General features: G+C 34.0%; 2 protein-coding genes across 3 annotated transcripts; one reads left to right on the top strand and one right to left on the bottom strand.

The window, feature by feature from the left end:
* Window positions 1-7,112: 7,112 nt before the first annotated feature.
* Window positions 7,113-11,569, bottom strand: LOC104897745 (zinc finger protein CONSTANS-LIKE 14). Of its 2 annotated transcripts, none has more exons than XM_019250497.3 (4): window positions 10,952-11,569; window positions 8,988-9,119; window positions 7,629-7,894; window positions 7,113-7,527 (listed from the first exon to the last, which is right to left on the bottom strand). In XM_019250497.3, the coding sequence occupies exons 1-4, from the start codon at window positions 11,450-11,452 to the stop codon at window positions 7,413-7,415; spliced, it is 1,014 nt and encodes a 337-aa protein (XP_019106042.1). In that variant the 5' UTR covers window positions 11,453-11,569; the 3' UTR covers window positions 7,113-7,412. The 2 variants fall into 2 exon arrangements, with proteins under 2 accessions (XP_019106042.1, XP_010682991.1); XM_010684689.4 differs by having other exon boundaries at window positions 7,629-7,873; window positions 10,952-11,567.
* An 11,240-nt stretch (window positions 11,570-22,809) lies between these two features.
* LOC104897744 (uncharacterized) lies at window positions 22,810-26,220 on the top strand. The gene is made up of 5 exons (XM_057395474.1): window positions 22,810-23,092; window positions 24,581-24,679; window positions 24,768-24,876; window positions 25,577-25,769; window positions 25,864-26,220. The coding sequence occupies exons 1-4, from the start codon at window positions 22,905-22,907 to the stop codon at window positions 25,766-25,768; spliced, it is 588 nt and encodes a 195-aa protein (XP_057251457.1). The 5' UTR covers window positions 22,810-22,904; the 3' UTR covers window position 25,769; window positions 25,864-26,220.
* Window positions 26,221-27,995: the final 1,775 nt, after the last annotated feature.

Below are 27,995 nucleotides of genomic sequence, written 5' to 3'. Positions count from 1 at the left end.
AAAATAGAATAACTATTTGATAACTTAAATAAAGTTGTAGATGATTAGGAGATTTCATTTATGCAATTATGATATATTAAAGAAGGAAGAAAGTTAGAAAACTCTTTATATCTCAATAAATAATGTTAAGATTATAACATAATTAAAATTAGTTTCATCATAAGTGGAGTATAATCACCTAGAACTAATGCATAACCAAGATCGAACTAGATCTATTCTATCACATGAAATTTTCAAATGTAAAGAAATGGGTTGGTTATTTTATTGAAACACTTATCGAATCGTATTAATCATACTATAAGTTTAAATATTGACAAATCCAAACTTGGCGTGTTAAATTTATTTAACACCTATATATTCATATCATGATTTTTATAGTGGAACTAAAAATGTCTATAATACCCCTTTGTTCTAGAGATAACGATAGGTGATGTCAAGTATAAATTGAAGTCAATATTTTTGTTCAATTTGAAGTTTATTGTATGATTAGTGGGGTGGCTATGGGAATAAAATTAAAGGGATGAGGGTGGTTTCTTATTTAAGGTGGTTTACATTAGTAGGGCAAAACAATATGAAAAATAGTATATGCTAAATTCTAATTTTACTAAGTTGCATAATAGAGGTGTGGTTTGTGTGCATTTTGGTCGAGTAGGACCACTTTCTATTAGTAATTATGATAGTTATGGTAATCATAATTCTTTATGTTATTCTCTTATAATTCTTTAAAGAAAAACCATAATTTTGTTTTAGTAAAATTAATGACTTTAAATAACATGGATTATACAAATAATGACATCAACGTGATGTATTTATCTCATGCCGTTTGAGTTTTTTTATTGCACGGGCTATCTCATCCCGTGCATTTTTATTAAACGTAAATTATGAATTATTTAATTTTCTAACAAACATATTATTTTCTACCAATGGGTAGCGTATTTCTTACTTCTACTAAATTTGGTTAATTGTGGTACATGGATAATCGAACATTCATATTCGAGGTCATAGACATGTTCAAGCTAAGGGGCTCCAAATAAAAGGAGACTACACTACTAAAATGAGAATAAAAAAAGATGAAAAACAACCAATCAGGCGGTGGTAAGGACACGGGGTGGTCAGGAGCCAGCAACAAGAAAATCAATCACGTTACTTTTTTAGCTGGGGAAAGGGAAATGATCCTATATCAACTATATATAGTAGAAAACATAATTTGGTATTTTCTAGAGAATCATTTAAAGGGGGTCTGAGTATGTCAAGGAAAGGGGAGTAGTATGGTATTTATACCCCGTATGACACTCATTCTGTCAAATGGAAAAAATTTCCCTTGAATTGTGTTTTGCAATGATTATAAATAAAAGTCAAATATATCCCTATCACATATGGGTTTGTATCCCCAAGTTCGGTTTTCAGCCATAGCCAATTTTATGTGGTCATTTTTAAAGTCACGGGTAGAAAGTGTATAATAATACTGATTAGTGAGAAAGAACATGATATGTCTAATATTACAGCTAATGACATATATAATTAAGTCTTCTACAACCTAAGATTGTCATGTATTTGCAAAACAACTTATAATTAACATAAAGGAGCATTTTTGTCTTTCTGTGTAAAGTGCATCATTGATGCTTTGTTTTTGGTTAAATATGTATAGGATTATTCTGTATTTCAATACATCGTTCAAAGTTTATTAATTTAATATGGTATAGAGGTTAAACTCATTTGAGTTTCGAGCAATACATAAGCTTATATTAAATCGAGTAGACGTAGAGAATCTTTTATATGCTTTTACTGTAGTTGGTATATAAATACGCTTATTAAACAAAAAAGTTCCCGTGCATTTTTGCACGGGTCCAAAAGCTAGTTTTGTGAATATAGTATTGTTGTTGATTGCAATTTGCATGGCATCAAAGATGGCGACTTGTGTTAATTTAGATGAAGAATTTCTATATTCTTTTTTAGGCCATGCTTAACTAATTTTTCTTATTTCCCACTTTCTCTTACTACTATTCCTCTCTTTACTCAGTTATAACTACTTAAAATTTGGGCCCTGTTAAAAATTAAATAGACAAAAACTTTGCTCAATATATAAGTAAATACATTATCATGTGGAATCTTATTTGATTCGTCTAAATAATTATTTTATAGTATTAATTTTTTATAACTTTTAACTAATACATAAATACTTATATTAATAGTAAAAAATGTATATTAATAAATGTTCAAGTCAAAGTAAAAACATTAGAAAAAAACAAGTGATGGAATGGAATGTATTATATCATACTATATGATATAACCACTTTCCGTAATCTACCTTCAAGAGTTGAAGAAAGCAGAAATGAAAGATATTTGTGGGTGCAAGTGAAGAAAAAAATCTATTAGAAACATCGAAAGCAAACTGATATCGAATTCGAAGCTCATCACTCATCAGTGTTAAGTGAATATATGTCTAATAACATCCTTAATGTTGTGCCTTTTAATATCCTTAACATGCAAGTCTTACGCAAGTTCAAGGGACCACCATGTGATTTTGGGCAACTGGTAATCTTGTCTTTGGATTACGTGTCTACGTGCAATTAATTGGGCTGTGGGGATAGATGAAGCAGTGGACCACCAGTGGCTAATAGTTGTGTGAAGTAGGGATGGTAATGGGGCAGCTCTAGGTCGGGTCTACCTGGATCCATACTCAGACCCGCTCAGATGCGTTGGAACTAGATTTTTCAAACCCAGATTCGCTGGGTCTAGCGGATCCAGGGGTTCTTATTGGGTCTTAAATGGGTCCTTCTTAGTTCTAAGTTTTCATCACATTTTTGAATATATGTAATTAAAAAATTTCGCCCTAATCTCTATTATATAAGAGAAGGAGGAGCAATGGTGTCCTCTTTTGAAATGCCTTTTTTGCCCCCCTTCCCTTTCTAAATTACAAAAGAAATGTCAAAATCAAAATCGACACTCAAAGAAAACTAACGCAAATTAATTTATAACATCATTTACTTACAAATTACTTAAAAGAATAAACTTTACAAATCACTCATACAATTGAGAAAATCACGTTATGAAAATCACACAAATCACTCAAATAATCAAGAAATTTTATTAAAACTTAAAATTAACATACAAACCAAAACTAATAACCTAGAACATGAATGCATACAAAAACATTTACAAAAATTTACTTACAAATCACTATCATCAAGAACCATTCACAATTAATGGTGGACCATGATAAAAAAAAAAGAGAACGTATTGTGTCGGACTCGTCCGACCATAATCTTTGGTCGGACGACTTTCAGATGGTTTCAATTTTTTTCAGTTAGTCTTAATTTTTTTCAGTTAGTCTTAATTTTTTTTCAGTTAGTCTTCATTTTTTTTCGATTAGTCTTAATTTATTTTCAGTTAATCTTCATTTTTTTCAGTTAGTCTAAATGAAAGTAAGTTACCTCTAAATGAAAGTAACTTAGGTCTAAATGAAAGTAACTTAGGTCTAAATGAAAGTAACTTAGGTCTAACTGAAAGTAATTTAGGTCTAAATGAAAGTAACTTAGGTCTAATTGAAAGTAACTTAGGTCTAACTGAAAGTAACTTAGGTCTAAATGAAAGTAACTTACCTGTTAATATTTCTAAAAAAAGGCTTTATGAAGAAAACTTCGCTGTAAAAATTTGATCAAGTCAAAGAATCGACCAGAATTCGAGTATGCCTTTATTCGATTAAACCCGAAATAATGATAATTGAATCTAACCTAAAATAAAACCAACAAATGAGTTGACTTGATTGAGAGCTTCGTTTTTTCTCTCTCCTCTGCACTCTTTGTTGTTTGTTGATCTCATCTCTTTCTTTTTCTTCGGAGAAGTCCGGGCATGATTGATGACTTGATGAATCAAAACCATCTACAGAAGTGGGAATTGATGGTGGAAATTGTTTGTGTTTTCCTCACTCAAAGCCACATTTTTTGATCGCATCTCTTCCTTTTTCTTCTGAGAAGACCGACCATTTGCACTCTTTGAAGTATGGCATGAAGATGTTGGTGTTTTTCCCGTTCAAAGCCACGTTTTTTTTCATTTGGGTCAGCCCGTCTGACAGTAAGTATTTGGTCAGACGGTCTGACCCAATACTTTCACTAAAAAAAATAGAGGTGTATTTGTAGTGAAATAAGAATTTAGAGGTTAGACAAGGAAAAAAAAATTATTACTTCTTTACAGTGTTTCCTATATATAATAAAACTTTTACATATATTTGGACCTATCTTTTTCTATTATATAATAGCGATTAATTATCAAGGTAAAAAGGTTTATTTAAAACATCATTTAAGAATTAAAGTACAACATATCTCTATTATATAAGGGAAGGGGGGAACTATGGTGTCCCTGAATGAAGAGACTACGTTACCCCCTTCCCATTCTAAATTACAAATTTACTTACAAATCAAAGGTGGCTTCAAACAAAAATACCAAAAATATAATTATAACAATCACTCACAAACTACAACCTATGAAAAAATTGACTTGAAATCAAAGTGTCCACTTTCTTTACAATTTATGAAGTACTATACTTAATTCAAAAATCAACTAAAATATTATAATATTAGAAATCAAAAATACATTCAATAAAATGTCTGTTTTGTTAATAGAATTTAACTTTGAAAAGTTAAAAAAAAAAAAAAGAATGGTGAGAGACTTAAGTGACAGAAACTAAACCAATCAAATTTTGCAACCAAAAACAATTATACTTCGTATGTCTAATGTTCAAATTTTGACTCTCTTGCCGAAAAAAATCGAGTTTCTGTTTTGAAAAAAAAATTCAAGCACGCATCGCGTGCAAAAAATTCTAGTATATATAGGTTCTTGTATCCATAGTTAAAGCATTCTCTAAATAAAATATTAAGAATTAACTCATAAAATATTAAAATGTTACAACTTACAAAGTTACATGTCTTAGTGGAGTTACAACACTAACAAGTTCACAAAATCGCAACTCATAAAATTTTAGAGTTTAGGTAAAAAAAAATCTATAATATGTAAATGGGTCCCGGGGGGGGGTCTGGGTCTAGCATATGTGAACCCGGACCCGACCCATGATATTCGGGACTCAGACCCGACCCGGACTCGTTGAGTCTAAAATTTCTGGCCCCAGACCCTTACAAATGGGTCGAGTCCTGGACCCATTGCCATCCCTAGTGTGAAGTACTCTATCGGTCTCAATTTAGTTGGATCCTGTTTGATTCGTCACAATTTGTACTTTTCAAATACTTCCTCCGTTCCATTTTAAATGAAACGTTTGCTTTTTCACGCAACCCAACGCGCTTCTTTAGTCATTAATATCTTTAGTTGTGTAAACGTAAAAAATATAAAAAAGTTATAATTTGATAGTATACATCGAGACGAATCTAACAAGATCCCACTTGACTATGTTTTTCTTTATATAATAGCGATAAATTGGAGTTAAAATTGATTAGTGAATAGTGTCATTTCATCCAATGTTTCATTTAAAACAGAACGGAGGAAGTATATAATTTTTTCATATATGTAACTCAAGATATTGAATTTTGAATTTGCATCTCGTAAACTGTGATAAAGCAAATGTAGCAACTAAATTGGGACGGAAAGAGTATATATTTGGGACCCAAACTATTGAATTTTTCACCGTTTAAGATTCAAAAGCACATTCATACGTTAAATTTTAACCCTAATTAAACAATAAGACCCTTACATATTATATTAACTCTACAAAAAAAAAAATCTCTCTTTTACTCTACAATCCTCTTTGTTATTCTTCTCTCAAAACAAAAAACTTTGCACTTCAATCAACTTCATTAATCTCTTTTCCTCATTTATTAGATCAATTCAATAGCTTGATATATTTGTATTTTGTACACACATACAAAAAAAAAAAAAAAAAAAAAAAACTCCTTTGAAGCATCTTGATCGACATCACAAAGGTTGGAATTGGTATCGGTTTGTACGAAATTGATTTTCGTCATTGACAATATCACTACTAGCAAAGTCAATTGAAGTGCTGACAATCTTATTAATTTAGTATCACTATTCACTTCATCTTCAAAACGGCCCGAATCTCTACCCGAACCTAAACCTAGACCCAACCCGAGCAAAATGGCAGCGGGTTAGAGCAGGAGCTTTATATGTGGCTCCATGGGTTGGATGACTAAGGACCCGCCAATTAACCCATTAAGAATTTCTTTGATTCTTTTGAGTTTAACCCTTTTAGGTCCTTCCCTCCTGCCCTTTCAAACCTAGTTACCTGCAATTGTAATTTTTTTTGTGTGTTTATAAGAAGAATTATTAGGAGCTTAATTTTTTTTTGTTTTGTTTATAATTTTGGTAATTTTGTATGTGGGTTTTGGATATTAGTGATTAATTGTTGATTCTCTATACAATTTTGTTTTCTAAGTGTATGATTTTTTTAGATTTGGTGTTTGATTCTAAATTGCGGTGCACAACTTTTATTTATTTATTTTCAATTGATCAAGTTTTTGAATTTGTTGCAAAGTTGATAATTATTCAAGGTTGATGAACTTTGGTAACTAATTGTTGATTTATCCTAATATAAATTGTGTTCTAGGTATCTCTCATCTTTACCTATTCAAATGCAAGAAATCATAATTAAATGGACACTTTATTTCACTTAATTTATCCGTAACGATGAACTTATATAAACTTATTTTTAATTGTGGAGCATACATATATATTGTCATTATTGTTAATGTACAGAAATCAGAGTAGCTGATGTTAGCATGTCTAAGAACGGTTCTCCTCAATTTATTTTCAATTCAATTCAGTTGCACTCGGTTCAATTCGATTCAGTTGCAATCAGCTCGGTTCAATTTAGTTGCAATCAAATCAATTCAGTTCAGTTGCAATCAATTTAGTTTAGTTATTTTATATTGAAGAGAACAAACCCTAAGTATCTCAATACCAGCATAAGCAAGTGGCCGGATGGATATGGAATCACCATAGAATTTTGCATATCCTATGACCCAAAAAACTATTTCGATTAGAGTAACACGGGTGATTTCGTGTTAATTGACCCAAGATAATACAACTCTGGAAATATAAAGAGATTCAGAAAATTATAAACAGCAATGTCATTCTCATTCAACTCGTGAAACAATCGTCTCGTAATAGCATTACCAGCAAAAATTGGAGATGAGATAATATGTCAATTTGATAGAAAATGGTGGAGAGAAGAAAATACTCAAAGCATACATCTTACATCTATGGTTACTGCTTCACAAGGAAAATAAATATATACACACTACGTCAGCATAGTTACAGAGTACAGGATGAAGATCGCAATGAGACCGATCGATCAGGTGCCGGTTCCTTCATCAGGAGTTTTACTCGCCTTCACAAATCGACCCTTCACTCGCTGTCTAATATCAGAGCGCAATGAGGCCGATTAATCAGAAGCCACTTCCTTCATCAGGGGTGTCACTCGCCTTCACAAATCGACCCTTCACTCGCTGTCTAATATCAGCTCTAGCCTTCCTTGATTCATATCGAATGTGTTTATCATATCTGTTCATGTTTTATGTCAGCATTCCAAGTATCAAAAGAAGTAATGTAGTAAGAAAGGGAATGTAATCACCAAGTAATTAGAAATCACTGGATATAATTACCTTCTAGTTTTCTTCTTTTCCTTGTAGCGTAGCATAGCTTTTCCTCGGTTCTCTGCTAGTTGTTCCATGTCGGTGTTACCCAATGGCTTTCTCCAGTAAGGCCATTCCATAACCTGGAAATTCTGCTCGCCATCAATAGCCTCGGGTTTTATCATTTCGGCATCAGATGATAGTCCTATAGAAGGTACACTGCAGTTCTCTAATGTTACAAAAATATCGTTGTCCACTGTCTGATTTCCGCCATCCTGCAAGTTTTTGAAGCCGATTTGTTAATCAACTATTGTTAATTCTTATTTCTATATATTAAGGAACAATTGAGATAGACAATGATATAAACTAAATTTTGATGTGTCAACTAGCTAAGGAGACCAAAAAAATCCCCCCCTTTGCCTCACACAACTTCAAGATACCGAGCCAGATAGAAGCCCATGTGATGAGGAGCGAGCTACGAATTTGTGCTCGTGATGGGGAGTAACAGACAGATAGAAGTGAAAATTAATGACCAAAAAGGAATGTTAATCTTACTTCAAAACCAACCAAAAAGCAAAGCGACAGACACAGCAACCTCAGGGTTTGAAGGAAAATGTGACTATATCTCGATCATGGTCTCCAGGGAACACAAGCTATGACTCCATGGGTTACAACCTCTCATGTTTCTAATTTATGAAAAAATAAATCTAACTTTAGGCAATCCCTCCCATAAGCACAATTACCATATTCTTTTCCTGGGAAGGCCCAACTCAGATGATTTAAGATGCATAGATTTCTCACTAACGGATGGTTTTTGGAAGTCTAGGAAGAAATTAAGACTATGATTTCTGTTTCCCATCAGCTTCTTTACAGAACAATGCACTATGGCCCATTTGATAGGCGGACTTAGATTGCAGTGATTGTAATGAATTTACATATAAGCTTGCAAAGTTAGTCTCATGTCAATGTCTATGATAATCCAACTCCGACCTTAAACATGTGGCTTTCTTCATAGAGTTCTATTACCAGTACCACTTGATATTATCCTCTAGAATGGTAAAGGATGCTAGGGAAATTTAGTGAAGAAAAAGATAAATTAAGAGGTGGACAAGCATTGTTATGGTCTTATGGACATCAGTATGGGACTTTCCTTGCAAGTTTACAAATAAGTATAGTCCAAATTTCCAACACTGTCATTTATAACTGCCAACTAAACTAAGTGTTCAGAAATGGAAGGCGGAAAGTTGCGAAGAAAAAAGCAGCTCATCATACGTTATCACAATTTCTCTAGAAGGAACTCAAATGTAACAGATTATGTAAAAGGTTCTATTCAGACTCTTCAATGAGAAACAGTTTGAATACAATTCTAGCAGTATTCGATTCACTTACATCTCTCGACTCAGAGCCTTCAAGAATATTTGAGCATTGCATTTCACAAACATCTCCTGATACCCTGGGTGATGCACATGAAGATTCTTCAAGATCAAGATCAAATGGTCTTCCACACTGACCATCCCACTCCTAAAAAACACATTAACAAAATTAAAATAGCATTAGTAAGAGTGTTCAGCATTGGTCCATCATATAACACTTTAAGCTAAGTTACTTTATGGACCTAACAGCAACGATCACATCCCTGAAGGCATACGATTGATGAAAACAAAACTTCCTTTAAATTCACCACTACAGAAGAGAGGGTATCAGGACATAAAGACGAATTATTCTTAAAAGAAAAAGAAAAAAAAAGAACTCTTCTCAACTAAGTGAAGCATAAAAGATGTTGCAGACAAGAAAGCAATAAAGTAAGATGATACTATTAGATTTGAACTATGCATGCTTAGCTAGTTGAAATTTTGAAATATACAATTAGATGAGAATAGGTAGTTGAACTTTTTGGTACAATTCATTGACATCACAGAACAAGTAGATCATAGAATAAAAGACCAGATCAACTAATTGATTTAAGAGATAGAAACATCCATTATTGTAATTGTACCACATGTTGACAACTTGACACTTTCTTTATCGAAATCAACTCAACATAGTTATCTTCTACCCATACTAAACAAACCATAGCCATCGCTATCTACAATGAACTTTTTACTGCTCTTTCGCTTTCTGGAATAAGCATTTTCCCATACATACTAACAAGATTCTAGTGCCTCGGTATAGTAGGAATACATTAGCAAATATAGCTAATCATTCTTTGCAGAATCAATACTACACGATCACGATAGGCACACCAGGATCCTGAAAGCATCTTATAAACTCATCTGATCACTTTGTAGCTAACCGAAATGAAAATGTAATACTACATGACGCTTCCATTACACTCAGAACAGCGTGGTATCAATTTAAGTTCGGTTTTGACAAATTTAGAATCCAAAGCACAAAGTAATCGCGTCCTTCAGTTCTCGAATCCAAGAAAAACTCGATTTCCTAAACAAGAGCTTTCAAGACATTTTTCATAATACTTCGTACTTTCTGGTGTGTTTGGTTGGAAGGAAAATCAATTTCCAATTTCCCATTATTCCTCTTTTGGTTCATAAAGAGTAGAAAACAACTTTCTTAGGTAAAAAAACAATTTTCCCAAAAATCAAGATATTTTTTCCTTAGCTTTGTTAGTAAGGAACCCAATAAGAGAAAAAAAAGTTTGGACTTACTTTCCATTACACCAAAAACAGCCTTGAATTAACAAACAACTTCAATCAACAACAATAATACCAAAATTAATTACTCCTCCTGCCCCTTTAACATATTTCCCATTTCTCCAATACACGTTTCGTATTAATCTATAATTACATACTAGTAAAAATTATAAAACTTAAATTGGAAATTTCTTTTGAGGATTTTCTTTACCTATGAACACTACCCAAATCAGAAATTAGAAATGGAAAATATGTTAACAAATTGAATCAAATATTAAATATTATAAATAATAACAGCAAATTGAATCAAATTCAACAAAAAAGACAACATTAAACAGATTACCAAAAAAAAAAAACTATGACCCAAGATCACAATCAAATATTATACATAATAACAGCAAATTGAGTCAAATTCAACAAAAAAGACAACATTAAACAAATTACAAAAAAAAAAAAAAAAAAAAAAACTATGACCAAGATCACAACTTTATCTTCATTAAAAAATTAATTATTATAAATAATAACATCAAATTGAATCAAATTCAACAAAAAAGACAACAGTAGAAAAAAAAAACTATATTATCAAGATACCCAAAAGCAATAATTAAACTAAAAAGCTCATTTAGTCGGTACCATATACTAATTAAAAATCTCCAAGAACAATAAAATGGAATATAGATCAGATCAAATAATTAAAAAAAAAACCTGAGGTGGTTGATAATCAGCATCAAAATCCCACATAAAATCTCTATCTTCAACAGAAACAGTTTCACCTTCTTTCATCAACAAAGAAGTAAAATTTGTATTTTGAAACAATAATTCCGAACCATCACCTTCACCTGCATCTAGGCTCGGAGTTCCCGGACCAATTTCCGAACTATATTCTCTCTCCTCTAAATCCCACTTACTTAATTTCACTAGTTGTTGAATAACCGCATCTTTTTCATCATCACCCAAACAAGGCACAACTAAATCATTAATTCCCCAAAAGGGTGCAAGCTCTGAAGCAGATGGACATCCATCAATGGCGGATTTAGGTTCGGAATTAGGGTTAGAGATTCCGAACCTAGGGATTCTAATATGTTTAAGAGAGAGAGAATTAGCTGAATGAATATCTCTGTCACAGAGTAAACAAAGATTTGCTGAATCTGCTTCACAGTATAAAACGGCGGCGTTTTTGCAGCAGTAATCGCATTCTAGCTTCATTTTTGTGTTTTTTTAGAGAGAGAAAGAAATGGAGGAAGGAAGAGAGAGAAAGAGAAAGGTAGGTGATGAGATGAAGAAGGAAAGGTGATTGATAAAGGAGGGTGAGATAGTTTTCAATGAAGAGACGTGACTATTAGAAATGGAAAAGTGACATTTTTGTGGGGTCTACTGATTTTTGTTAAATTATTTGCACTTTTTGCCACTCTGGCATGTGAAAACTGAAAAGTGCATTATATATCTGTTAATCCACTGTAATCTTTAAATATTAGTGACGGTTGACTATGAAATTAATCACTCTCTTTTTCAGATTTATTTTTAGTTCAATTCAGTTCATATCATATTCGTTCAGCTCTGAATAATACTTCTACTCTCACATATCACTATTCATTTCAGTTCAGCTATTCTATGTCGAGGAGAATATGTCCTTATTTTCAATTCAATTCATTTCAATTTAGTTCAATTCAATTAAATTACTTTATTTAATTTTTCTTAATTTATTTTAATTCACTTCTAATTAGTTTCTCTCATTTCAAAATAATAGGGTCCTAGTGTAATAAAAAAAAAAAACATGTACTCCCTCTTTTATTTTTTCAATTGCTATGTTTTTGTTATACAGTTGTTTCTTTTTAATTGCTACATCGTTTAAACTTTTCTTATTTGGGGTATTTGGCCTATCAAAAAGTAATACAGTTATGTTTGTTTTTCTCTTTTCTAGCAAAAAGTGAGTATTTTTTCACTTTTCTTTATTATTTTACATTAAATAGAACAAACAGTACCTCCAAAAAGGTTGAAAGTGACATTGCCTAACTCTTGTGCATGACATTATGTAACAATTTAAAAAAACGGAGGAAATTTTTTATTATAATTATATAAGTTTATGTTGAATATATTTTTAAAAAAAAGCTTTTTGAGGAGAAAAGATTTTCCTAAAACAAATGATCATGCTATTGGGTGTCATGGGGCGGCAGAGCACTAGATAAGTAACTTGTTTTTAACATAAAAGTCGTTTAAAACATTATTTTGAAAGAATAATATATAAATATAAGTTATTAATCTAGCTCCAAGAGCATATACTTCCTCCGTTTCTAAATAAGTGCAACATTTTTTGTTTTTACGTTTGCCAATGCATTATTTTAACCAGTAATATCTTCAATTATCAATAAGTAAAAATTATAAAAAGTTGATATTTAAAAAATTCACATTTAGACGAATCTAACAAGATCCCACATGACTATGTTTTTCCTAAAATGCAAATCACTAAAGCTAATTGAAGTTTAAACTGTGAATAGTAAACACTATGCAAATGTTGCACTTATTTAGAAATGGAGGAAGTATATGTTAAGATTTGCCTGATCTAAAACATCTCAAAAAAGAATATTGTATAGTTATTAAGAAAATAGAGTTGCTACTTTACTACTTGTGCTTTTTTATGTGGAGAGAATAGATATTTTTGGTGCTTACTTTTGTTTGGAGAGAACCATAGAATAGAGATATTTTTGTTTGGAGAGTAGAGAGATATTTTATCAAGGTCACAATCGAGTAAGATAATTGATATCTATGTATGCAAATGGAAGAATATCCCACCTAACAACTGAACAAGTGTCTTGGCCTCCTTTATTTATATTTTTGAAAACGAAGTTATTACTACTGTAGAACTGAGATATTTTTCTAAGGTAATTGAGGAGGACCATAAAGTTTCAATTCTCAAGGCATAAGATAAAGAGTATGTCGTCGCAACAAGTGCAATTCATAAGAGTCTTTACATTTTTAATGAAGCATGTTCAATTTAAGACATAATAGGACATTTCTTCTTTTGAAGGGTGGTATGCTACGAATATCATCACATCAAAACAATCAGATTTCCAAACAGTTTTCATGTAGTTGAACCAAGCTTGTTTTGGATAGTTGGTTAGGGATTCGCCTTGTAGTTTTAAAGTTATAAGGTCTAATTCTCCTAACCGCGTTACTTGGGGGTAGGAATTCTCCTTGCCTTTCCTCACTTACCGTCAAGTGTCTGGCTTGCAAATTACTCATCAATATCACCATTTTCGTTACGAGAAAGAAGTCCATCCCTTTCTTTTGAGTGAAGGCTCTAATGGGACATCTTGCCTTAAACATTTAGGCCCGGCCCTGAGGGCTGTTTGAAGGGGGTAAAGGCTAAGAGCCCAAGGCTAAAAGGGGCTCAATCCTCTAGGTCTTAAAATAGAACTAGGAAAAAAAACAACTAATTAATCGGGCTTGTTGATCTCACACGTGTTTCAATTCTTCACTAAACTGAGAAAGAAAATTCTCGACTCCTCGTCTTCTACTCTTCTTCGGTTCTTCAATCAATCATCTCTCTCTCTCTCTCTCTCTCTCTCTTTCCAAGATCCACTTTAAAATTTCCTCTAACCTCCATTAAACTGATTGAGATTTTCAATATTTCCCAAAAAATTAGTTGTTAAATTTCCTTAAATATGGTAACAGGAATTTTTTCTACAATTTAAAAAGAGAAGAATTGGATTTTTATAATGCAATACTCATTAGATTTAGTCTCAATCATGTGAAATTATTAAGATATTATGAAGTTAAGAATTTGAGTAAGGTTTTTGGGAATTTTTTCGATTTTGATTTACCCGAGTTTCGAGTGCTTTGTTGGGGTAACTCAATTGCCGGATTGCTCTGCAACCTGCTGTCGGTGGTTGTCGTCTGCTGGAGCCCATCGCAATTCGCTTCATCGCTTGCTGAATGCTGAGTTGATGTGCTGCAATTCGCGTTGCGCCTGCCGTAGTATCGTTGCCGCCTGCCGTTGTCGAATTATCTTAGCAATTCACTTGTTCGAGGTGTTGTTATGCCATCTCTATTCTTTGTGATATGATGTATTTCTGTCATTCTAAATTTGTGTGTTTGATTTATTTTATTTGCAAATTACAATATTTTTTATGATATTTTATTATCATGTATTAGATGATGGCATATGAGTTGCTTGAACAACTTCTTTTTTGGTAAATTTATTTGCAAATTTGTATTAGCTTGAACAACGGATTTATTTTAGAGAACTACTATAAAATGTTTTTATTTTGTTCTATTATAAATTGTATTTATTAAAGGGGTCCCAATCTGCTATTTTGCCTTGGGCCCCAAAAAGATATTGATCGGGGATGTAAACATTTCAATGAAATCATTCAACTTGTGTTTTTTTTTTTTTTTGTTAAAACACCATTTGCAACTAATCTTGAGTATGGTTAGACATGATTGGATTCAACCGACTTTTTGATTGTTTCTTTTGGAAGACTACCATCTACGGATATCATGATTTAGGTCTTCTCTTTTTTTTTTTCTTTCATGAAGAAGGATGCCACATCGCCATACTAAACATCTAGGTCAAAATCTTTAACGATGAATATGTTATGAAGTTTGAGCTAATGGAGGACTCTACTCCAAGCCTTGTAGATTTTTACTCCTTCTAAGTTCACTATGTTCAAAGTTATATTTTAGTTAAAATGGAGCATCTTTTTAAAACGAAGAGAATTTTTTTTTCACAATCGTATAATCATGGTGTATATGAATGTTCAAATAGTATAGAAAGTAGTGTATATTTCTAATCGTATGCAATATTTGCATAATTTGTAATTTTGATCATTACTATAGGATTTTTGAAGGAATTACTATATCACTAAAAATAGTCAAACTTTATATTATCTTTTTTTTTAGAAGGAAGTATAATAGTTAAATAAAAATATATAAGTCTTGTATGACACAGTCATATGGTTGTGAGTGTGTGTGAGAGTCAAATAGATTCAACAAGGATTCACCATTTGACGTCTCTTTTCAAAAGTCAAGTGTCCCTAATTTTTTTAGGAGACTACATATGTCAAATATGGAGCAATTGAAATTCTTAATAATCAACATAAAATCTTTCTGTAATATTGATTTTGGATAATTTTTGTATTACTTGGTAACTTTTCAATTATTTTATGTAAATTTTTATATAATTTCTTCAGCAAAATAATATAGTTGTTACTTAATAAATCTCAAACGTATAAGACATTAGTCATAAGTGTAGTGACTAAGATAATTGTTCGTGTTAGACGATAATTTTTCCTTCAAAGAAAGTACATGCTCAAAAAATTTAATATCTCTACATTTACATGTGTGATAATACTTAAATACATGAACCTATAAACAACACTATTCTTGCCCAAAGGGAAATAATATGCAAAGATATTCAATGGAAAATAGGTACCGGCACAAAAGATATTCTTGCCCAAAGATATTCATTGATAAAGTAGGGAAGTTTGTACACACCCATCAGATAAGTAGGAATATCCTGAATTACAAACTTAAGAAGGTTATTAGTAGGGCGATGAGTTTAGTGGGAGAATACCAATCTTAGGCTAACCAGGAACTGGTTAATACCAATTACCAGTGGAGCACCCAAGAAGATTTTTCGATGGAAACCACCGGGCTATCGGATTTTCAAACTTAACTCTGATGCTACAGTGTTTGATAATGGTATGGTGGGGCTTGGAGGGGTGATGCGTGATGATGTTGGGGATGTAATAGAGGCTGTAGGTGAGGGGGTTCATGGTGGACTGGATGTAAGTGAAGCCGAGGCGCTGGCGGCTCGCCTGACGCTATCTATTGCCATTGATGTGGGGCTGCGTGATGTGGTGCTCGAGAGTGACTGTCAAAAATTAATCACCCAGCTGAAGAATGGGAGTGAAGACCAGACAAGTTTCGGGTTTATTTGCAGGGATATCTTGGAGCTGGCGAAATCCTGCCGTAGTATTTCCTTTGCTTTTGTTGGTAGAGAGGGAAACAAAGTAGCACACAACATTGCTCATATAAGTTGTAATCTGGGAGAGCTACGAGTGTGGATGGAAGAAGTGCCTATAGAGGCACATAGATTTGTACTCTCTGATTTGGAGTTTTTGAATGAATAAATCACTAATATTTCCTGTCAAAAAAAAAGAAGGCTCTCTTTCCCAGCACGAGATAACAACTTTTCTTTCCATCCTTGTAATTTCTTCCAGATTCTATCCATTAGAGTTGTAAACATAACTTTTTTGGATCTCCTTGTCATAGTAGGTTAACCCAAATATTTGCCATGCCTGTCAATTTGTCTCATGTTCAAAACACCCATTAATTCTTCTTGTTGTTCTGCACTGACCCCTCCTCTAAAAGACACCTCCGACTTTTCATAATTAATTTTCAGTCCAGATGCTGCTTCATACTGGTTGAGAATATCTACTATAATTCTGCATTCCTGTCGGTTTGCCCTTGCAAAGAGAAGACTACCATCAGCAAAAAGAAGATGAGATATTTCTAGACCATTTCGACTAGCCTTAGCTCCATGAATTTTTCTTTCATGAACCTTTTTCTTTAACATATGAGGAAAAGCATCAGCTACAAGGATAAACAAGTAAGGAGAAAAAGGATCTCCCTGCCTAAGACCCCGAGAAGGAGTCACATCACCATACTCTGCCATTCAGGATGAAAGAGTATGATATGAAGAAACACACGCCATCAGCAAGTTAACCCATCTTATGTCAAAGCCCATAGTAAGCAGCAGTTTCCTGAGAAGCCTCATTCAACTCTATCATATGTCTTGCTCATATCCAGCTTAAGAGCAATGGTTCCTCTTCTCCCTTTACTTCTTTTCTTCATAGTATGGAACATTTCAAGAGCAATAATGGCATTATCAGTTATCAAAAGCCACGGAACAAAAGCACTCTGATTTTCGGTCACAACATGAGGGAGTATAGTTTTCAGACGCATCACTAGAGTTTTTGTAACTAGTTTATACAAGACATTGCACAAACTAATAGGTCTAAATTCAATCAGGGAGGATGGATTTTTTTACTTTAGGAATAAGAGCGATGTTAAATCTATTAACATGACTAGGGGAAAGCACACCATGTAAAATATCACTAACAAACTTAGTAAGATCATTCCCTACAATATGCCAAAATGCTGGTAGAAAATAACATGCATACCATCTGGTCACAGGACCTTACATGGGTGCATCTGAAGCAACATAGTGTGAATCTCCTCTTTCGTATACAACTTCATAAAGCTTTCATTATATATTTGCAGTAATGGACGACCCTACATGAGATAGAACTTCATCCAACTAAACTGAACTCGGTGATGTCGAAGAAAAAAGGGTCGAGTAGTACTTCCCTGTCACATCTTCCAATACCTCATCCTCCATCTGTCATACATTATTCACATCATGTAAACCCTTTATTCAGTTTTCTTTTCTTCCTTTGGGGTGCTTTATGGTAAAGTAGCTTGTATTTCGATCTCCATCCTTCACTTCAAGAACTCTAGATCTAAGGTACCAATAAGCTTCGTACTTCCGATTCAAATCATCAAACAAAACCTCAAGCTTCTCGCATTCCTCACAACTCTCATGCGAAATGTCTTTTTGCTTCGCCATTTTCAAGGCCTTTTAGGCTTTTTCAATCTACAACCCCAAGCTATCAAAGTGCTTCTTGCTCCAAACCTTCAGTTTACAACCCACCGTGTCCAATTTCCCTACCATTATGTCACCATCACTCTCCCTCCACGCCTCCCGAACCACTTGTTCACACGATTCGTCAAAAAGTCAAGCCATTTCAAACTTAAAGGCTTTGGTTTTTCGGATAGAAAGCCTTGAAACACGTTGCAATTTAATCAAAATGGGGGTATGGTCCCAATTGTAACGCAACAAATGTTCAACTATGACATCTAGATAAGTTGAGCCCATGATGGTGAAGCTAAATACCTGTAAAGTCTTTCACGCACTCTATTATCAACCGACTTTCCTCGTTCCCAAGTCCACCATTGTCCCACAAAACCAAGATCTCTTAAGGCACAACGATCCATAATCACTCTGAAATTGTCCATCTCTTTTCACCTTGAGAAAGAATTTCACTAATCTCCTCCCAGTAAAATCTCAATGGTGTCATCTGCACAAAGATGATGGATTAAATCCAAGTTCGATGCTTGCTACTCGTGTCCGCCCAACCATGAATACCAATAAATCTCCAAAGTGAACCACCCTTGGTAACATCGCCACAGATATGATGACTCGAAAAAGAAAGTAACTCAATTTTTTACTCTATCCTCCTGCCAAAATAAACATAAACCACCCAATCTTCTAGAATTAGCTACTCCTACAACATTAGAGTAGCTAATATGTTCCTTCACATTTTCAGCAGCAGCTTTACTGATAATAGTTTCGGAGATAAAAACTAGATTAGGGGCATAAATGTTACTCCAACTACGGAGCCTCCGAACTGACCAGGGGTTGCCCATACCCCTGCAGTTCCAGCATATTAGATTCATAATGCCCGGCAGGGCTGGTCCTCACCAACCTCCGCCTCGACATAAACATCATTGCCATCAAGAAAGTCATACAAGATTTTGTTATTTTTATTCCCACATTCGAATCAATCGAATAATCAATCAACACATCATCTGCTTGTTTTCTTTTCAGTCCTGAGTTGTTATGAATGTCCTTGTTTAAGCAACAATCCTCCACTTGCACGAAAAGTTTAACTACATTACTTTTCTTACGTGATGTAATTTTTATTTTTCGAGCTTTTTGGGAGAATAGTTCCAGCATTAAAAGCATGAGGTGTGGCACTTACATTAATTATTGCTGAGGTTGTCAAAGTTTGTGGACCACAGTCCACCTGCACCTCATTTATACGTGTCTGTCCCATATTTTCGGATCTTCTCTCCTCCACTACACTTAATGCTTCAGTGCTTTATCCTCAATTCCTCACAAGCCTTCACTCCTTCCTTAGCAGGTTCTGCAACCATGGAAGAGAATTGTAGCGTCATCTCATAACTCTCAAAGTTCTTAACCTCCTCCTCCATCTTCAGGCGTCCTTGACGTGGTGAAGCTCGGAGCCACGAGCCCTACAACGTCTCCTCCGCTTTTTCCTCCAAAATATTCAAGCAATCTCGTTCTTTGTGTCCATTCCACAAGCATAACAAAAATTTGGTAGTGTAACACCCCCAAATTACTCACTTTTAAATAAATAATTTAATAAATAATATTTGAGTAATTTAGGAGTATTACTGCCACGTGACTAACACGCTTTCGGCAACCAACTACTAACTAACCAAAATAACTTGCAGCGGAAGACTTTAACCAAAAATAATAATACTTCTTTATTAATAAAAGTAAATATTGTCTCAATACTCAAAATAAATGAAACACTCTAATCTAGGTGAAGATCCCCTTCCTAGTATGCTCCTATGCACATCCAAAATTCACCTGCAAATCTACTTACCAAAAAGGTAAACAGGGCAAAGCCAAATAGGAAAAAGAAAATACGTGTCAGTATAAAACTGAGTATGAAATGTACTAGATAAGTAACACATTTGTTAGTTCGTAACAATTTTTCATTTCGAAAACTTCATTACCAATAATTCAAGAATAACTCTTTAAGAATAAACTATTTTCAAACACTTAATAATAATTCCAAGAATAACATTTTAAGAACAAACTCTTTCCAAAACTTGAATAATAATTCAAGAACAACCTTTTAAGAACAAACTCTTTCCAAACACTTGAATAATAATTCAAGAATAACTTTTAAGAATAAACTCTTTCCAAACAATTGGATTAAAAATAATCCTGAAAAATTCTCTCTTCTTATCTCCCTTCTATTTTGCTAAGTGTGCACACCCCCAAGCTAGTCATCCCATCACGGAGCTATATCAAGGGTAACTATAATTGCCAACAAGTGGACTTTGAATCTCTTGATATTAATCAAGCGAAATAATAATAATATGACTTGTAAGTCATGAATAAACCTCCTTTCCTCATAAACACTTTTTGAACATTCAAAGTTCATAAAAACCAATCAACCTTTCCTTGTAAAAATAATTTAATTTTCCAAAAAGGACAACAAAACTTCTATATAAAATGATTGATAAAATCATTCATTCTTTTCACTTTCAAGAGTGAATAATAAAAATTGTAACCATTTTAAACCAAATTTCTAAACAATCCAACCAATAAAATCAATAAACAACTTTATCATATAAACCACATTTTAAAAGACTAGCTACATAACGTACCTTGATCTTGCACAAAAGTATACTAGTATCTCCACTTAGTCTTAATCTTGAACGACTCCTAAAAACCAATATAAAATCTAATAAGTAATTATCACATGAACTAATCATGAATATAACATGAATATATCATGAGCATAATATTTTTGAGTAAGAAACATGAAAATCTTTTTTTTTCTTAACCCAAAGAAAATTAGAACTTGAATAAGAAATATAAAACTAGAATAGATAAGTAGAGAAAGAAGAAACTTGAAGTATGGATTCTCCAAAGTTTTTGTGTGGAAAAGATGGCTAAAGATGTAGGGTATAAATAGGAGTAGAATAGGTAGTATCTAATTTTCAAAATTAAAGAGTTTGTAACCTTCACCATAAATTAGGAGATTAAACCAAGATTTGTAACCTTCATCATAAATTTGGAAAACAAAACTCCCCCATTAACTTCACAATCCCGTCAAAAATAATGGCCTAAATTTTTTTTTTCTTTTGGTTTTTTGAATAATTTTGACTAGGATTTAAAACCAAAAGTTTAACAAATCCAATTTTGGCGCCATCTTCCTCCAAAATAATTTAAAACGAGTGAAATTGCTAACATACCCTTTGCTTAAAGTATTTATTTTAGAAAATAAATATTTTAATTAATAAATAAATACTTGAAAATATGGGGTATTACAGGTAGCCTCTCGTATTTCACATCAATCGTCACAACATTACCATCCTTGCTTCAGAGCTGTCGAATGTGTCTTAGTGGTTTAGTCACATCAAAATAATATCGTGAGCCTCGCGGATTTATCCCATACGATACCATCGAAATCCACATCCAACTCTGTACCTAATCCTCCTCGCTCCAATCACTCGGATACGACGTTTAGTTCTGCTATCCATGGGAAAATAATTAAAGCCTTACCCAAAAAAGGCAAAGATTCAAGGAGATGTTTGATGGTTGTGCACTGCCTTCAATTTCATTAAGAAGAACAAGGCTTTGATCAAAGGTCCATGGCCTCGCTGCCATGACCTTGTTTTTGTCTTAAATATTTGTGAATTGCACTACAAAAGATCGTTCCCAATCGAATGAAAGAGTGCACCCTTCGAAATCGACCAGATTTTGTTCAACGTGCGCTTCATTGCATCAAAATTATAGGATCGAACATTCAAAACCTTGCCTACTAATGATATATAGGTTTAGGTTCGCAACATCACTTTCTTCCGTTTCATCATCAAAAAATACAATATTTTGTCTCTGTAATTCGTGGTCGTGCACAGTTAAGGGCTAAATCATTAATCATGAGGCTGACAAAGATCCCAGTAGGAATTAGAGACTTGCGAAGGAGTCTTTCGGTCAGATTCCCAAAACTATTTTCTCAAATCCCAATAGCCTTAGGGAGGGGACTCAACCGTATTCGTTTAGGTTGTTTATTCATAATAAAACTCTACTTTGAGTTGTCTATTTATACTCAAACTCCAATTTGTTCTTTTATCCAAAATTCTATAGACAAAAGTTTATAGGTCTAAATTCTAAAACACTTAGGCCCTGTTTGACACTAGCGTTTAAGGTAGCGGTTAGCGGTTTGACAAGATTAGAACGCTACTTAAGAAAGTTATGAGTGTTTGGTAAGATAGCGGTTGTAATAGCGGGTAGCAATTGGAGTAGATTATGAGTAGTGGGTTGTGGAACGTTAGTACAAGTAGCGTTTGAGATTTAGAGGTAGCGGTCTAGCAAATAAACACTATATACTAGTATAAGGTAGAATTATTAACCAATAATTTTTATTTCTTTTTTCTTTTATTGTTTATTAATTGTTTATTTCATGGAAACTCAATGCTTATATTACAATAGCAGAGATGTAATTTAAATATTTATGTTAAAGATTAGATATTTTACAAGTATTTTAGTAAAATTGGTAATATAAATTTTTCGAGATTTGAATATTTTCTTAGATTTATACATTTCTTTGATCAGCTAAAAAGTTGTATATTCCTTTTTGTGCAACTTCTTTGACAAATTAAATATTAAATTTAACTATTGAACGAACATGTGAAAATGTTGTAGTTCATTTCATATTATAATAAATGTTATTTATTGTCTTTCACAATTTCAACCGCTACTTTTGCCAAACACTTCTAATTAAACAACTAATTTAATCACTGACAGCTACTAGCAGACAGCTAGCGGCTACCCCCAACAGCTACGGCAACCGCTAACCGCTAACCGCTACTGGAACCTTTAGTTTTACCAACATGCTCAAAAACTCAATATATTTTACTCTAGTTATTCTGGGATTAGAATTGTTTTGGAAGAGTAATTAGTTGATTTATAGAGCGATTGACGTTGAATTTTAGGTGTGCACACACAGACAAACAAACTCAACCCACTCAGGTCTCAGCGAAAGCATCAATGGCGAACCGAATTTTCCACGCTTTACTCTTCATTTCTTTCTCTCTCCTCCTCTTCTTCGTCTCCTCTGCAATCGCTTCGTCCGACGCTCCCTTCATCGTGGCTCACAAAAAGGCCACTCTCAAGCGCCTCAAATCTGGCGCCGAACGCGTTCTTGTTTCAATCGATATCTATAACGAAGGATCTGCGTAATCTTCTTATCTTTAACACATTGTTTTTCTTTGCTTTTTTGCTCTTTAATTTAGATTCTAGTTTTGGATCTGTACTTGTTTGATTTAGCTTCAGCTTTTGTTCTATCTCTTGTGTTTCGTTGACTTAGTGTTTTGATTTGTTTTGTGGTTTTGCTTCGATTGTTAGGGTTTTTGATTGAAATTCGTAGTATTGGATTATCGTTAATGCAACATTGTTTATGTTGTGCTTCTAGTCGTTGTTTGTTGTAGAATGAAATTAAGTTGTATTGGTAAATGTTGATGTTTTGAACCTGCAATTCAATAGATGGATGTCGTAGAGTGTAATTGTTGTTGTGATGTTAAAATACGTGGGATGAGGGTGAGATCTAATGAGAAAGGGAGAGGTTAAGAGGACGACTAATTCGATATTTATCGGAAATATACAGCTCAAATGTTTACCTAATGACACGGTTTAATGCTTGAGCGATTGTGTATTTGAACCAAATGTGCCTTACAAGATCATATTCTGACATCTTTTATTAGAGAGTTACACAAAGAGAGTGGTGTTGGCACAAGTGTTCAGTGTTTATTTATATTCCATATCCAGAATGTGATCGCGTGCTAATTTTAATATGAATTTGGAGCTCCTATGAAGGAGATTAGAGTTAGTCTATGTTGGCTTTAGGTACAATTGTAGAGGGATTTTGTAAGAGAGATTGAACCTTAAAGGCGTGTAAAGTTTTTTGTGTGGCGTTATGGATGTGTTTTATGGTATCGATCACTATGCATGTTGTAGAGAATTTTTGTAATCAAGGTGCAAGAAAGAGTTTGGCAAATGATTATGTAGCCACTACTTTACATTGCTATCTTATAGGTTTCAGGCTAATCTTTGATCATTCATGCTTCATTTCTTTTGTTTTCTTTTGTTCTCTAACTGAATTTCTCTCTCCCTATTCTGTGTGATTCTTCTATTCTCTTTTCTTCTATCTTTCTAATTCTGCCCTTTTCATAAGGTGAGCTTCAGCTACCTTAACATTGATAGTCGCTATTTGATCAACCTGGATCCAATCTTGGGAAAATTTGCTGATCAACAGAATCTCTATTCAATTACGCTTAACTCAGATCCTCAAAATTTTTGGTTTAGTGGAAGCGTAATTGAATCTAGATTCTATTGATCAGCAAATTTCCCAAGATTGGATCCAGATTGATCAAATATCGACTCTGATACCAATGTTAAGGGAGTGGTAGCTCACCTTAAGAAATGGCAGAATTAGAGAAATAGGAAAAGTGAGAATCAGGCAGAATAGAGAGAGATAGAAATTCAGGTAGAGAGAGAACTTAGGTAGAGAGAGATTGTATTTTCATTAATGATTGGAATTTTTATTACAGAGATTGTATCTCTATTTATACACTGTCTTCTAAACCTCCTGTAATAGTTTTTTTATGCTGATATGATATACTTTTATTGTTTACCTGTATGATTTTTTATTTCCGGTGTGTATTCAGGACGGCATATGATGTAAGTCTAACTGATGATACGTGGCCTCAAGATACTTTTGATCTCATCGAAGGCAAAACATCAAATTCATGGGAGAGGCTTGATGTGTTAGTTACCAATCATCAATTCTAATTTTCTACTCTTATAGAAAGTTCAATAGTTCATGGGCTAATCCCATTCTTTTATTATTGTCAGTGGTGCTCTTGTTACAATCTCTTTTGAGTTAGAAGCCAAAGTGAAAGGAAAGTTTCATGGTGCTCCGGCTACCATCAAATACCGTATTCCAACCAAAGCTGCTCTTCAGGTTTGTAATTGTAATAGTATCATTGTCACAATTGTTCTTTTCTTCAAATCCTCTCTTTTTTTTATATATTTTAGGATGACAATCTAAAATGTTATGTGCAAATTTCACTGATAAGTGATAATTAAGTTAGTGTTTGGTATATTATTGCCTAATCTATGCCTATACAAGGGATGAAAAAAGATTCGTTTGTAATGGGTCACTACTTAGAGTAAAAGCACTAAGAGGATAAAAGAACGTAGGCTTGTAACACTTATAATCAAGTCCGAATGTGAATGATGTACTCTGTAATGCTCTCCACGTGTCTTTACAACCTCCAATACTCCTTTTTACATTATTATGAGCTTTTTAGCTAATTTTACATGATGACAAATGGCTATCTCTAGCAGAGGATGCTGTGGACAACCCTAGAATTGAAGTTGTGGGTGATTTCCATGCATTAAAGCAGGACTGGGCATATCTCAAAGATGAACCCTTTGCCTAGTGTTAGGGAGACGTATGGTGAGTTAGGAGACAACTTTTTATGGAGCTCAAAATACACATAACTTGAAGACTCGTGACTAACATCCATCTCAAATGCCCATAAGCTTAATATTGAAACAGACCCAAATAGGAATTATTCTCTTGACCAATATAAATTGCATGTCGTCTTGTTCCATTTCCTTGAAACTCATGGAGTTCAAATTGTACTGTGTACTTGTAGGAAGCATATTCCACGCCATTATTTCCTTTGGACATCCTTGAGGACAGGCCCCCAGAGGCTAAGTTCGATTGGGTGAGTGTCTTGTGCATTTTTTCTCTCTTTTATCATTGTAAATATCTATCACGATCACTAATGATTCTTATTTTCTCTTGTGGGTTGAAATCCGATGGTGCCATGCTTCTTTCAGGCTAAGGTATGAGTTTATCCTTACCATAAGTTGTTCCTTTGGCAACTCTTATTCTTTTTTTGGATAAAATACTCATACCCTGTATTTACTGGAATTGCAGAGACTGTTGGCTAAATATGGTTCTCCGTTTCAGTTCTTTCCATAGTCGGTCTCTTTGTGTTCCTTGTTGCAAGCCCGTCAAGTGCTGCCAAAGCAAACAAGAAGAAGCGTTAGTTTCAGTCATCAGATTACCGAACGGCTTCATTTACAGTTTCCCTTTTGTAGTTTCACGAGTTTAGTGTTTAACAAAATTTCACAATTGAGAATCAGGACCAAAAACTTTTGTAATTGATATATCTTATGTAGGCAGAGAGTTATTTTGGAAATGGTGGCCTTGTAGTTTGGTTTATTTGCTATTTTGTATTTTCCACCGCAATTTGGTTAGACGAGTTGAGATATACATCCCCAATTCTCACAAGGACGTTCTCATATACTCTTGAGCACGTTACTACTTCCCCATATGGTAACATAATAGGAATTTCAACATCCCTAGGGTTTTCTAAGCCATATTTTGAAACAACTAACTTTGAAACAAATGAACGCTCGGCTCCTGAATCAAATAAAGCTTTAACAAAAGTGGAATTAATAGAAACATAATCCGTAACTACGTCCTTAGACGTCTCAGCTTCTCTAGCACTTATGACATTTAATCTTGCCACTGCATGCACACTAGGGCCAGCTCCACTCGAAATGGTCTTATTTTTTCCATTTTGCTTGTTCCCACCTTGATAGTTGTTGCCTCCTGAGTGGTTTCGATTTCCCTGACCAAACTGGTTTCCGCTCTTGCTTTTGTCAGTCTTCAACTCAGGGTTCTTGGAGAAGCACTCATACTCTTGGTGACCCAATTTGTGGCAGTAGTTACACTCCACTAGCTTTCCTTCATAATCCTTTCCAGGATGATTGTAGGGACACTTCTTGCAGAAATACACTCGTTCGTCTCCTTTCCTTCCCTTATTAGGACCATTTCCACCCTTTTGTTGTTGATACTGGCCTCCATTGCTTTGGCCATTAGATTGTCCTCCTTGGTGAAAGTTATTTACTTATTTTGAGGCTTGAACTTCTTATCATTCCTCTGGAAATTCTGACTAGAATTCTCCTTTCTCTTGTTGTTTGAGCTCTCAACTCCAGCTTGTTTCAAATAGGAACCTAAATGAGCAGCTCTATCATACACTTCCTCTAAGGTGCTGAAAGTTGAACCTCCTAGCCCAAGCTTCACCCCAAGACTAAGTCCAGTCTCAAACCTAATAGCCTTTCTTTCCTCAGTGGGTACTAACTCTGGAGCAAACTTCATCAATCCTACAAACTTCTCATAGTACTGCTCCACAGTCATGTCACCTTGCTTCAACTCATCAAACTCAGTGGCCTTTTGCCTCCTCAAGAAATTGGGATAAAATTTCTCCTTCATAGCTACTCCAAAAGCCTTCCAATCAAAGTCGGGCCTCGCCATTAATGTCTTCTTATGTTAGGACCACCAAAAGTCGGCTTCCTCCTTGAGGTAATACGCAACTATAGCTACCTTCCTATTATCTGGACATTGGATAGCATCGAATAACTTCTCAAAATCTCTAAACCAATTCTCAAGCTTGACAGGATCACCTTTCCCATCATAAGAAGGCGGTTTACTATCACTAACCCTCTTAAACCAATCAACAGACTTCTTCTTCGAAGGACCTCTTCTAGCTAAATTCGTAGTCACTTGGACCAAATTCCTCAGCTGAGCATCAACTTTAGCGTTTCTATCGACCATTGATTTGCCCAAGAAAAAAATTCGACTTAAAAATCGCTTATTGACCCTCAATATAGGTCAAAACTACTAAGCAAATGCCACGCTGACATTTAATGCTCACTTTCCTTTCTAAGGAACTTTTATACTCACTCTCTTACTAGAGTAGTAGATTAGAGCAAAACTAGCACTACTTTGTAGTCATACTACACCTTTCAGTCCAAACTGGACTCCATGCAAGTAGAAAATGTCAATCACGTTGCAATCAAGCACTTAATCACATAAAGCACAACAAAAATGCTAATAGATCTTAGAACACTTACTAATCTAAGGCACATAAGACTTAGTGACTAATGCGATGCAATGTACATATGCATATGCGATTCCCTTCCCTTTTTGTAATTCGACTTTGAAATACTTTTAAGTTTGAAAACTTTTGTAGATAAATGTAATATAACCCTTGGAGCTGT

The sequence above is a fragment of the Beta vulgaris genome, chromosome 6 (assembly GCF_026745355.1).
Source record: "Beta vulgaris subsp. vulgaris cultivar EL10 chromosome 6, EL10.2, whole genome shotgun sequence".
Lineage (NCBI taxonomy): Eukaryota > Viridiplantae > Streptophyta > Magnoliopsida > Caryophyllales > Amaranthaceae > Beta > Beta vulgaris.
This window is presented reverse-complemented; position numbering and strand designations above follow the sequence as displayed.